Here is a 13036-nt window from a genome sequence, read left to right as displayed (position 1 = left end):
AATGGTTTATATGGTAATCAATCCTTAAAGCAGTATAAACTCCTTGCAACTTTTTTAACGTGTAATTTCACATTTTTTTCCTTCAAAATGTACTTTAAAATGTTTTATAGAATGGCTTAGAATTTTGAAACTGTGGTATGAAACGGATATGTGTTAAGTACTTGGGAGGTCACATTAGCTCAAAAACAAATATTTTAAAAGATTCTTTTTACTTGTTGATGACTGTTTAGTAAAAGAATACTGATGTCTGAGAAGTAAGTCTATGTGTTTGCTGTGTTGAGCTGCTCAGCAGAAGATTACAGTTTAAGAACAGGCTGCTGCAGTGAGGCTCAAAATAGTCTGAAAAACTAATCACTTACTTTTATTGCCTTTATGTATACCTGTATAGTATAAAATAGTCTACAGGATTTGTGCATTAGACCCAACCAATTTCATTTGTCTTGTCTCACATCATATGTCTACATTTTATTCACTAGATATGAAACAAATAAAACTAATGGTATCTTTTATCAATTATTCATCAATTTCAAATGAAAAATAGTTTAAAATTTTGTTTTTAATTATGATATTCTTATTAAAATTGCATAATCAGTAAAAGCAGGGTTGATTATTCGTCCAATAAATATCTGTTATGTACCTATCATGTGCCAGGGATGCCTCTAGGCTTTAGGGAAGCTACAGCACAATGCAAAACAGACTAACTGTTCTCTGAGAGCTTGCATTCTAGTAGAAACAAAAAAAAATAGAAAATGTCAGATAGTGTTATTGCTTTGATTAAAAGAAGAACAGGGTACATGAAGAAAAGGTGGTAAAAATTCAGAAACTTACCTACTTTGTAAGCTTTCCAAGACCCCTTCTCTCCACTAATTTAAATGCTTTTTTTTTTTAAAGTATATACCATCCATGTGTGCCATCCATGTAGATAACTTCCATTATTTCTTCATATCATAGTATCTTATAATTTTCTGGTTTGATGTCTGTTAGCATATACACTTTGAAAGTCCTCATCTTTGTGTTACTGGTTTCTAACCTAAGTTCTTTTATAAGTGCTCAGAAAGTATTGGTTATGTCAGTGAATGATGTACTCAAAACTTCTCATGGTTTCTGGTTCTGCTGGCCATTTTTGAGATTTAGAGTTCTACATTGTACATGATTTTATTGGCCTTAGTATATCATCCTTTTTTATAGTTTTTATGAAAAGCATACAAAGTGAGAGAGGAAATTTTCTGAAACTTAGATCTTTTGTCCACAGGTACTACTGAACGAGTGTGCTTGATCCAGGGAACAGTTGAAGCACTGAATGCAGTTCATGGATTCATTGCAGAAAAAATTCGAGAAATGCCCCAAAATGTGGCCAAGACAGAACCAGTCAGCATTCTGCAACCCCAGACCACCGTTAACCCAGATCGCATCAAACAAGTGAGTGTTTAGTTGGGAAATCAAAGACAGATATCCACAATGTAGTATGAATTCCTTATTAAAGAAGCCTTAAAGGTTTAGCATATAAAGTTTTTCCCTAAGAATACTTAAAACATAACAATTCTCACTTATTTACTTAAAAATTATCAGAGCCTCTTCTTTAGATTGATCAGTTTATTTATTGATCGAATTACTCATTTATTAGTGTTACACTGAGGAGCAATTATGGCTCATTTCTTCTATAATGCCCTTTTAAAAATTATAGATACAAATTTGATTAATTTATAAGAATTTAACCTATTTAAAATTATATCACTTTTAAAATAAAGGATAAAAATTGAGACTACATTCTCAAAATTCCTAATACCATATTCTCAATATTTTTAGTCTCTCGTATAGTTACACATAGAAACTCCTGTTTTGTTAATTTAATTGTCATGTTCAATATTTTTTATAAACAAATATGTATAAGTAAATCTTTGTACCTAGCAAACAGTTCTTTGTTACAAATCAGCTATTATGTTCTGTATAACTTGTACAGTATTTATATATATGTCATAAAGGTCCAATGTTTATTTTTAATGTGTGGGATTTTCTGTAACAAAACTTTTAATTGATAAAAGACAATGTTAGTTTTTAAGATTGAATAATGACAGACACTATGTAGGAAAAAAATGACATTCTTTAATGTAAAAATAAGGCAGATTCTTCCCCTTAAGCTCTTTTAAATCTTCAAAATTATTTGATACTTTATGTTTATTATGATTGTTTCTGCATTTGCCTTTTTATAGTTAGCTTCTTAATTTGTGATCATATTGATAGCTTTTATGCCTTCAAAAGAAATGTATTATTCATTCATTCACAGAATATTTAATTTACAAAATATTTACGTTCATTGTAATAAATTTTAAATGTAGCTCAAACTTATTAATTTCATGTTTCTGAGTTGAAAAAATATACTAGCCAGTGTTAGGAATTTATTATAATTTTCCCAATATATTGATAAATGTAAGGGTGTCTAGTCAAATACAAATAGAGAAATTAATCATTATATATTTTCAAATTATAGGCCAAGTTTCAGTTTTCCTTTAATACTATTTAAAAAATCCTTCCATGTTTAGATCATGAGTAGGTAGCTTTTACACCATGTAAGATCATTCATTTTATGCTCCTTGTCAGTATCAAAATATTTCAATTTGTAACCTTTCATAACTTTTCAAGGAAGTGTCTTTTAATTTACACATGGCAGGAAGTAAATATTTTAAACCTCTAAACATAAGTAGATATTTTTTATTCTTCACAAACATTTATAGTTTTGAAATTTTTATCTATGCTAGGTAAAAGCAAAGAATAATTTAAAACGTGATGCATTGAAAGCAGTACCTTGACTTAATCTAAATTTATCTAAATTCTAGAAGTATGAGTTTAAAGACCTCTGAAGTAAAATCACCTGGGGCTAAGAATTTACAGAATTGGCACTAAAGTGTAGGGTCTATTGATTTTCAGCTTTAATCCAGCCTATTAATTCTCACATTTCTTTTGTAGTTTCTGTAAGTTTAAACACTTAGGGAAGGCAGTGAATATATTGATTTTTTTTTAAAAAGGTAAAACATGAAATATACTTTGAAATATACATGAAATATAACTGGCAATATATTCAGCACAATGATATGAATGAATTTTTTTTTTTTGTAATAATACCGTCAAATAATGGTCTATGAGTCATTGTGAAAACTAACTTTCTCTGTGGCAAATGAAATTTATAGGTTGTCATCTGTCCAGTGTCAGTACAGATTTATGAAAGCTAGAATTTTTAAATATTTGGTTCATTTCTATTTTTACTTGCCTTGTTCAGATAATGTTATTTGAATTCAAAATAAGTGGTTAAAAAATAATGGTGATTGATTTAATTTTGCATATTTACATTCATTTATAAACCTTATAAGATATTCATTAAATTGAAATTATTATTGATTATTTAATATTTTCATGTAATCAATAGTGATGTGAAAGTATTATTTTAAAAGATTCATTAAAAGAGTACTCTAAATTTAGTAGAGTAATATATTTAATACTTAAACAGTTCCTTAAAAACGTAAAATTTGAAAAATTTACTCAAAAATTCTGGATGAGAAATTGAGCATATTTCCACGATATGTAGATCAACAGAGTTATTTATGTTCTAAATTTGAGATTCTCTTAACTTTCTAGGTAGGTATCCTGTTTTACAATGTGAAACTTTTTGTTGGATCATTGTCTAAATAATAAGTCAAAAGAATTGGAAATGACTTAACAACTGAGCAACAACAAATAAATTTAAATTACCATTATTTTATTTCTGGAGAAATTATGCTGGTAATCCAGTATAAAATAATTATATCTAAAAGAAATTATTTTATAATGGAACAGATAAAAGTATATTTTATATAATTCTATATATCTTTTGGCTTTTAGTACATAGACTAATAATAATATTTCTTTTAAAATGATAGTCATTCACCTAACTAACATTTACATTCCCTTTGGACTTCAACTCTAAAGTTAATTTTTAAAGTAACTTCTTTAAACATTTTTAAAACACTTTCTTCTAGTTAAGATTATGTAAAGAATAAAATTAGAATTTTAAAAATTGTTGGAGCCAGAAAATGTAATTCCTCATAGAAATGAACTAATATTAGATATGAAATTATATTTTCCTAATGTTTGTTACAACATATTTATTGTTTTTTATGGTTGATAATATAAGATTTTGTTTACTAAAGAAGTATAATTTGTATGTAACTTGGACTTAAAATAGAAAGTCAGTTCTAAACAAATAAATCTTGCTTTAAAAGTTTTAATTTTGTCAAGCATATAGTAGAAAAGCTTTTGTTTACATATACATATAATATGTATAGTATATGTATTTTAGAAAGCTTATGAATTTTTACCTAACTGAAAAGTTTATGACATTTTGATTCCACTTGTTTGACTTCATATGAATAGAATGCTGGATTTCTAATTTTAAAAAAATAGATATGCAACAAGCAACAAAGGTTTACTGTATAGCACAGGCAACTATAGTCAATATCATATAATAACCTATAATGGAAAGTAATTTCAAAAATAATATATGTGTATATGTATAATTGAATAACAGAAAATAAGAAATCTACTTTTTGAAATTTAAAAAGTTATAGTTTTATACAATATATTATTATGACTTTTATAAAATATTCTGAATTACATGATATAGATACAGTTGGTTACTAAATAAATTGCATGAACCAGAATATTCTCTCAAAATGAAACTTTATTGACTGAATGAATTCTCAGCCAAGTATAAGTTTTTAGAAAAGTAATACATACTGATCTCACAAGTCTTTCATACAGAAGAATCTTGAAATCTAGCATGATAGCCTTACATCCAACTTTAGATATTAGATGTGAACTATGTAGTTCTTTACTCTCAGATGTGCTTTGTTTGTTTGTTTGTTTTAAATGAAATATTTATTTGCTGATAGGAAGGGACTCCAGTATTTTATATATTCAAAATGATGATAATATCTATTGAATAATCAAAGTATATAATTTATATTCTGTAGCTTTAAAATCAGATTTTCATGAAGTACATAAATACTGTCATGCTCATTTCTTTGAGAAACAGATACATAGGAGGAACCAATAAGCCAGAATTAAACATATTAATTGCCACATAGAACATTCTTATTTCTTAGTTTTAAGATGTGCAAATAGCAGAGACATTCAATGATCTTCAGGTAATTTAGACTTTCCCTAGAAACTCATTCCTAGTGCACATCTTAACCCAGATTTTTGATGTCCATGTTCTCATTTTCACCTTTTTATGTTTTGAATTTTGTACTTGTAACCTTTTTTTTTTCTCATAAGATTATTGAAAATTTTCCTCTTGTTATAAGTCACTCAAATCCCCCTCTTAAGTATGGTTATTTATACCTCATGAGTCAATATAATGAACCCCAAAACATGGTAGAAATGATAGATTAGTAAGATAGTTGGCATTTGTTAACATACTTTGTCTATTACAGACTTTCAGTGGGTTTTATTTATTTTTTTTGAGTCAAATGTATTTTTAAGAAAAACTGCATTAAGAAAGAAATAGTTATAGGAATCTATATTATTATTTTGTATTTAAAAATTAAATTAAGATACCAAAAATCTCATTTAGCTCAAAGAATTTTATTTTCATCATAAAAAATTGGCAAGATTAGCTCATAATTTGTTCATTATTCATTCATTCAATTATAAATTTATTAAATACCTTCTTAGTGAATTGCAGAATATACTAAATTATAACCCTTGCTCTCTCAAGCTAGTTTATGAGGTCATAAATGCTCAATATAACTAATAAAGATATAAAACTGCATATATATATACCAAAACTACAATATAAACAGTGCACCATAAAAGTTTGGCAGAGTGTGAAAGAAATGTAGGCTAGGGTGACATTTGGTTTTGTGAAAGAGGTAAAAACTTGAACTGGACTCTGAAGACTATAGAGGAATTGCCTGGTTAGAGGAGAAAAAAGAAAAAACTTATTTTAGGCAGATGAAGCAATATGGATTTGAGAAGAAAGATGCCATAATTGTTGAATAGTAAAGCAATTTTCTTGACAAAAGTGGGACATTTGTGTTGTAGTTTAGAGGAAATTAATGTTAGATAAGTTGTATGGAACCAGATAATGGCGAGTCATGGATGTCTGGCCAAAGGGTATCCTACAGACTACAAATTCTTCTAATACTTTCCCTTTTAAATTCTCTTGGAGGGGATTATGAAAAAAAGAAAAAGAGGTACTTCTACACATTGTTTTCTTGTGTGCTAAAACTCCACACATATTCTTAGAGTGCTTGTAGGAATAGCTGTTGGTAGGAGAGGAAGATAATTATGACAATTACTGAGTGAGATCTACTATGCAGATGTTAGATTTGAAGGTTTATAAAATAATGTTTTTAAAGCTTTTCTTATGTCGTATAAATCCAGGAGACATTAATCTGTCAGGAAAACAGGATATTTTATGGTCATTGAAGATGATTCAATGAAGATTCAGTAATAGTGATAATAGTGATGTATATGGTGCTTACTCTATTTCTGTGCTAGCCATTGTGCTATGCACTTAACATTTATTAAAACCTTTCATTCATCTGCACAAAATTCCTCTGAAGCAGGTATAGAGTCCATGTTATAGAAGCTGATGCTTAGAGAAATTTACTTACCCAAGGAAATGTAACTGGTAATTGATCTTAATACTGATCTGTATGGCCTCCAAGTTTGGATAATGCAGATAAAACAAAATCCAATAGACTTCTCTCTTCTAGGACTTTTCAGACTCTTGAATAAACATATGCAGCGAAAGGACCTTGTTCAAAATAGAAAGTCCTGTATCAGGGTGAAGAGACTAGGCAGTATTTTAAGAACAAGATGATGAGCACTTAATCTCCTCTGGTAGTGAAAGTTGAGACAAATGCTTGAAGTTAAAATATATTTCAAAGTGAAGTCTGTAAGAGTTTGGTACTGACTTGATTCTAGTTGTAAAATGATGAGGAAGGAATAAAAAATGACCATTAGTGGTTTTGAGCCTAGCAAAATGTTAAGTTCTAGGAAGCAACTAGTGAATTTTAGTCAGACATCTATTTGAGACAATATTTTTGTATGATTGTTTCAGTCACATTGAATAAGTTGTACGTAATATTTTTTTTTCCTTAAAGTAGTCTTTGATTAGAAGCATAGGTGAGAATTTAAAACTGAAAATATAGATCCTTAATTGCAGTATCAGTGATAATTTCACTTACACCTTCATTGTAGGCAAGGGAAAAAAAGCAAACAAATGAGATAGAGAAGCAGTTACTTTAAAAAAGTAACTCAGAAGTATTATAGTATAATGGTTAGGTGCATAGGATCTGGAATAGGTCTGCCAGGGTTCAAATTCTGCCTCTTTAATTTACCAGTTGTGTACACTGGAACAAGCTGTTTTACTTCTGTATACCTTGACTTCTTTACCTATAACATGGGGAAAGTAATAGTAACCTCTTCTGTAAAGGTATTGCATTAACCCACTATATCTGTACCTGGTTCCTAGTAAGTGCTCCTCATTAATCATAAATATAAAAAGGAGAAAATAAGGGAAGTATAAGGAAAGATGCTAAAAAGGATCAAATACCCAAATAAAAGTTCAAAAATAACTTTTTTAAATATAAATCATTGGAGATTCTAAAAGTCAGTTTCAGTTCTATGTTGAGAAAACAATTGTTATTTCTTAATTATAGTATATCCTAAAGGTAAAAAGACTGGTTAGCTAAAAAGAGAGAAAAAAAAAGGTGTGAAGTGTGGGAACTGCTGACTTGAAAGTTTGGATATAAAAGGAGAAAAATACAAGTTAGATCAGAAAGATTCACATAAGTACCCTGCTACTAAAGAGTGAATGGCTAATGTTAAAGAAGAAAAAGGAGTTTGAAAAGGAAGAGAAATTGGGGATGCCAAATACAGATGAGATTATTAAGGAACAAAATGAGTCAAGAGTGGTGGAAAGATTATAGGGTGTTAAGGTCATAGCTCTTGAAGAGTAGGAAGTCTGGGATATCACAGTTTTGTCTACCATGAAAAGAATGAGAAGATGGGGGAAAAGTGGTTTGGAAAATTGAAAAGGTTGAAATGAAGTCAATTGTAGTAGATAAGGAAGCTCATTCTGGAAAATCATGATCTCTTTCAGGTAATAAAAACTATCAATTGAAAAGAATATAAGATACATGGGACTGAATAGCTGAGAAGAAAGATAAAAGTACAGAATAGTGATTATGAGGAAAATAAGATATGGACTAGTAATCAATTGTAAAAGACCTTTTGAAATTAGACAACATGAGTTTATATTAGAGCTAAGTAGTTCCAGGTAGTTCAGATATTGGGAGAAGGCTGGATATGTGTCAAGATGAAAAATCAAAGATGACAATTCCATATTTAAATAGTTGATTCATTATTTTTTATAGAGTAGTATGCAGATTTATTTAACAGAACTCAAAACAGACCTGTTCCAAATTAAAATTGAAATTTGTTGTTCATTGCTGTTTTCACTGTACCTGTGATAGACCTTGACAGTCTATTATTATAGATTTGCTTGAAGGTAAGCTTATTTATTATGGAGTTTATACTTACAGTAATATTCTCTGGTCCAGCAAAACTGCCACTTGTTAACAAGAATACATTTCACAATGTGTAATCACTTTTTAGTTCTTATTCCCAAAAGCCTAGAAAAATCTACATTTAATTAAATAACTTATTAAATCTTGAATTTTAAAAACTATCTTACATTCCAAAGGATCCTTAAAATTATGAACTACTTCAAATTTTTTTGTAACAAGTAATTCAGCCTTCAGCATTTAAAGCAGAATTCTTAAAGACATTCATGTCCTATAAATTAAAATATTATACTTTTCCACTTGAAAGATAAAATTGTGCTAAAAAAAAATGCCTATGCCCTTCATAATCACTAATTGATAAATACTTTAAAAAGGGATTCCCTTGTGGCTCAGACGGTAAAGTCTGCCTGCAATGCAGGGATCCAGCTTCAATCCCTGGGTCAGGAAGATCCCCTGGAGAAGGAAATGGCAACCCACTGCAGTATTCTTGCCTGGAAAATCCCATGTATGGAGGAGACTGGCAGGCTACAGTCCATGAGGTTGCAAAGGGTCAAACATGACTGAAATTACTTCACTTTCACTTAGAAAGAGTTCTTAACTGTATATACCCATTATAAATATTACTTAACACATTTTAATATATTGTTGCTATATGGATATTCAGTAGTTGTATCTTCAAGATGTATATCAGAAATTTTACTAGGGGATTTTTTTTAAACTTGAAACCACTTAAATTTTCAGTCTGTATTATGAATATAAATAAACAAGTGTTTATAAAATATTAGAAAAATAAACATATTGAACATGAAAGTATTTCTATGACTTTTTCTGATCTATTTGTGTGGTTGAGAACAACTTTCAAAACTTTTTTAGTCTAATTAATAGAATATTTTACAGACATTAATATATTTACATTTATCTGCTTATCAGAACAATTTTTACAACTAGTATTTAAAAAAATCAACCAAAACGCAAACTTTCTGGATTCTCTTCATTGCTAGAGCTTAAATTTGTAAAGAAAGGAGATTTCTTTGTGTTTAAGAATATCTATATATATAAGTAATAGATAACTAGAAAACTAATCATGTGTTTATTACCACATTACATGTTTATAATTTTAAGAATTTAAACAAAAAAAAATTTACAAACAATTGATTGTGACATTTCCAAAATCGAATCCCTTAAAGCCCAAACTTGATTATCACCTGTTTTATTTAAAATATTAATGTCTTAAAGTATTATATTCTGTAATAACCAAAGCCTTAATGGTTTTATACACGTTAATATTGTCCCAGAAGTTTAAAATTACTGTTTTTATTCCTGTGAGAAGGAAGCATCCTCAGAATTATTAAGGACAGTGTCAATGAATATGAGTGCATCAGTTGCTAATACATGCCCAATATTTCACATATATGCCAAGTAAAAAGAAAAGTATTAAATAAATTGAAAAAAGATAATATTGATCTTAGTGATCACAAAGTCTGAGTCACGTGATATTACTACTTTTTCTACATATTTCTTTGCAGTATTTCAAGAGAATTCATATCTAGGGCAAGATGGCTGTCATAATGAACCTGTGATCCTTCAAGTTGATTTTACTCTGATGAAAATAGAAGAACCCAACACATATACCTTATGCTTCTGTAGATTAATGAACTTCTAACCTGTGTTGTGGTAGATGGCCTCTGGATTTATTTCACATCTGTTTAGTCAACAATCTTATAATTATGCTGAGATTAATAAAGAACATATTTTAAAATATATGTTAACTACTCCCAGGAAATCTGTACAGTGGCAGTTGTAACCAGAGGTGGGAAAATTTACTCTTCAATTCATAGTACATAGAATATTCACAAAGTCAGTAGCATATGTTTCTGCATAGTATTGCATGGAAAGTAAAATAGTAGGGTAATTATTAATGACTATTTGTGAAATTCTCTCTGGAGAAATGACTTTATAAAGTGAACTTATTACAAATAGCAAAAACAGAAAACAATGGATTTGAAGGTTTTTTTTTTCCTTCTCTTGTGAGGTATGCAGCTCTTCTTCCCTTTTAAAATATGATTTAACAAAAATCTTGGTATGACTATGCATTGTCTCGTTTTCCTCAAGGTTTTAAAGAAGAATCAAGAATCCCTGAACTGTTTAAAACACGATCAGATGTTAAAAACAGTCTTAATTTGTTACTTGAGAGCAGTGAATTAAGCAGGAGCCTATGAATTTTTTTATCCTTTCTTTTACTCTTAAAAACTTTTTTCTATCCCAGTTAGGACTTATGAAATATTAAATGTGTAAATATGACTGACTTAAGTAATTTTATCTGCTTTTCCTGACACTGCTGAACCTTTAAAGTTATGCTTTTGCTCATGTCTGAGTAATTTTGAGGGTAGATATTAATATAAAACATAATTTACATATAGAATTTGTCCATACTATAAAACTACCCCATTTCATATATTAAGAAATATTATCTACTGAGGATGCTACTTAAGTGATACAATTTGTCAAGTCAAAGTATAACTTTTTAAAAAGATAAAAACATCTTACATATTCTATTAGACATCAGAAGTTTTAAAAATACCTTAAGAATATTATGGTCTCATGTGATGTGTTTTGTATATAGTTCTATATATAGTATGTATATGTGTTTAAAAATGAAATGAACAATAAATTTGATTCCTAATATTTTTGTGCTTATTTTCAACACAGGCTGATAATGCTACAAAATATCATACACCTCATCTATACAGATTTTTAGTGTTTAGCACAAATAATAAAAAATATTACAGCAATTTGTTAAAATGCTGTTAGTTACTTGTTTATTAATATGAGGTTAATGTTTACATTTTCAGACGGGCTCTAAATTTATTAAAAATTAATGTTTTAGAAGATAATGTGATATTAAGAACTCAGAACTGCAAATTTAATTGCTTTTAAGTATGGAACCCTAAATTCATGTGGAATCAACTTGTTGGTGATGTTCAACATATTAAGTAGGTGGATACTTTTATGCCAAAGTAAACTTCATTTCACCACTTCTTTCAATCCCCGACTGTATTCATTGATAGGAAAATGATTTTCAGTTTTACTCATTAAATTTATTGAATTTTTGTTTGAGATCTCTTTTCCCCCAAGAAAACAAAAGGGAAAGAAAAGAGACTACTATTCATGAATATGGTCAGGATACCTTTAATACTCATGTGAATTTTTATCAGTCACCATCATGATTTCAAGTCATGAATTTATTTTTACATGCTTATGCATGCGTATTTACATGCATTAGTTATTTAATTGATCTTGAATTCCATTAATTTTAAATGAGTAGGAGAAAAATTTGTTCATAGGATTTTGTTCTCGTTATATTACATTTTATTTTATTTTGTTTTATTTAAATAATCAGTTTAAGGCTTATAAAGGTTGATTTGCTCCTGAACTGCTTTATTCCCAGACATTGCCATCTTCCCCAACTACCACCAAGTCCTCTCCATCTGATCCCATGACCACCTCCAGAGCTAATCAGGTACAGTATCATCCTGTCATCTACACCATACTTTTCACGGGTGATTGCCTGCACACTGGAGAAAAAGATACTGGTGGGTTAAGGATGTATTCGTTCATTCACATTTGTGCACCATGATCAGATTCCAAATAACCTGAGAAAGAAATACCAGTTATTCCTGAAAACTTATATGCATTTTTAGCTTTAGATAACAAAAATAGATTCAGATGATAGACTACTAGAATTTTGGATTTTCCCCCTAAAATTTTGACTTTATGGAACTCTGAGGGTTATTTATTGAGTTGGTGTTTATTATTTCCCTTATTGTTTCTTCCTAGGCTTCCTGGTATATAAGTTAAGAATATCATATATGTAAAAAAATGAATGTATAAATATGAGTTATTGAGCAAAGGTATATCTTTAAATGTGAATGCATTTTTCTTTGTTTTTTATTTCAGATATGCCTTACTGTGTAACAGTTTAAAACTTTTGATGAAAAACATTTCTAGCAATCTAAGAGTAACTGGAAATTGGTATTTGTGATCATTTTAATGCTGTTTACTAACTCAAGAATGGTACTTTCTTAGAATTTAATAATACATTTTCTTTGCTGGAGTGGCAAACTTTGCAATGAGAAATAATATCTTAGTTTTGACTTGATTGTTTTGGTACTGAATATTTGTAGGACATTCTTCAAAAATGTAGTTATTTTTGGCACATTTAAGGAAATCATCTAAAATATTATGTGTAATTCAGAGCCTTACTGTACTTTAACATGAGAAATGTTGAAAATATATTTATTAAAATGATTAAACACATTTTCATTTTGTCTGAATTGAGCTTCATTTAGGTGAGAAATATAATTTTCTTTAATATTTCCACATTTTTACTGATATAAAGCCTTATGGAATTATTTAAATATTAAATGAGCTTATCTTTTTAATATATTTTTCATGCAGTTGACTAATAA

The 13036-nt window shown here is 28.9% G+C and overlaps 1 protein-coding gene across 4 annotated transcripts in view; it reads left to right on the top strand.

Annotated features, from left to right (window-relative positions):
- The window catches only part of NOVA1 (NOVA alternative splicing regulator 1), a 157307-nt gene that overhangs the window by 121228 nt on the left and 23043 nt on the right, over positions 1–13036 (top strand). For all 4 annotated transcript variants that reach the window (XM_061159047.1, XM_061159049.1, XM_061159050.1 and 1 more), the window contains 2 exons: positions 1253–1419; positions 12016–12087. In XM_061159047.1, coding sequence (XP_061015030.1) covers positions 1253–1419; positions 12016–12087 — 239 coding nt within the window. The remainder of the gene's footprint in view (positions 1–1252; positions 1420–12015; positions 12088–13036) is intronic.

Source organism: Dama dama, chromosome 13 (genome assembly GCF_033118175.1).
Source record: "Dama dama isolate Ldn47 chromosome 13, ASM3311817v1, whole genome shotgun sequence".
NCBI classification, from domain to species: Eukaryota; Metazoa; Chordata; class Mammalia; order Artiodactyla; family Cervidae; genus Dama; species Dama dama.
Note: the sequence above shows the minus strand (reverse complement) of the source record. Positions and strands in the feature narration are given on the sequence as shown.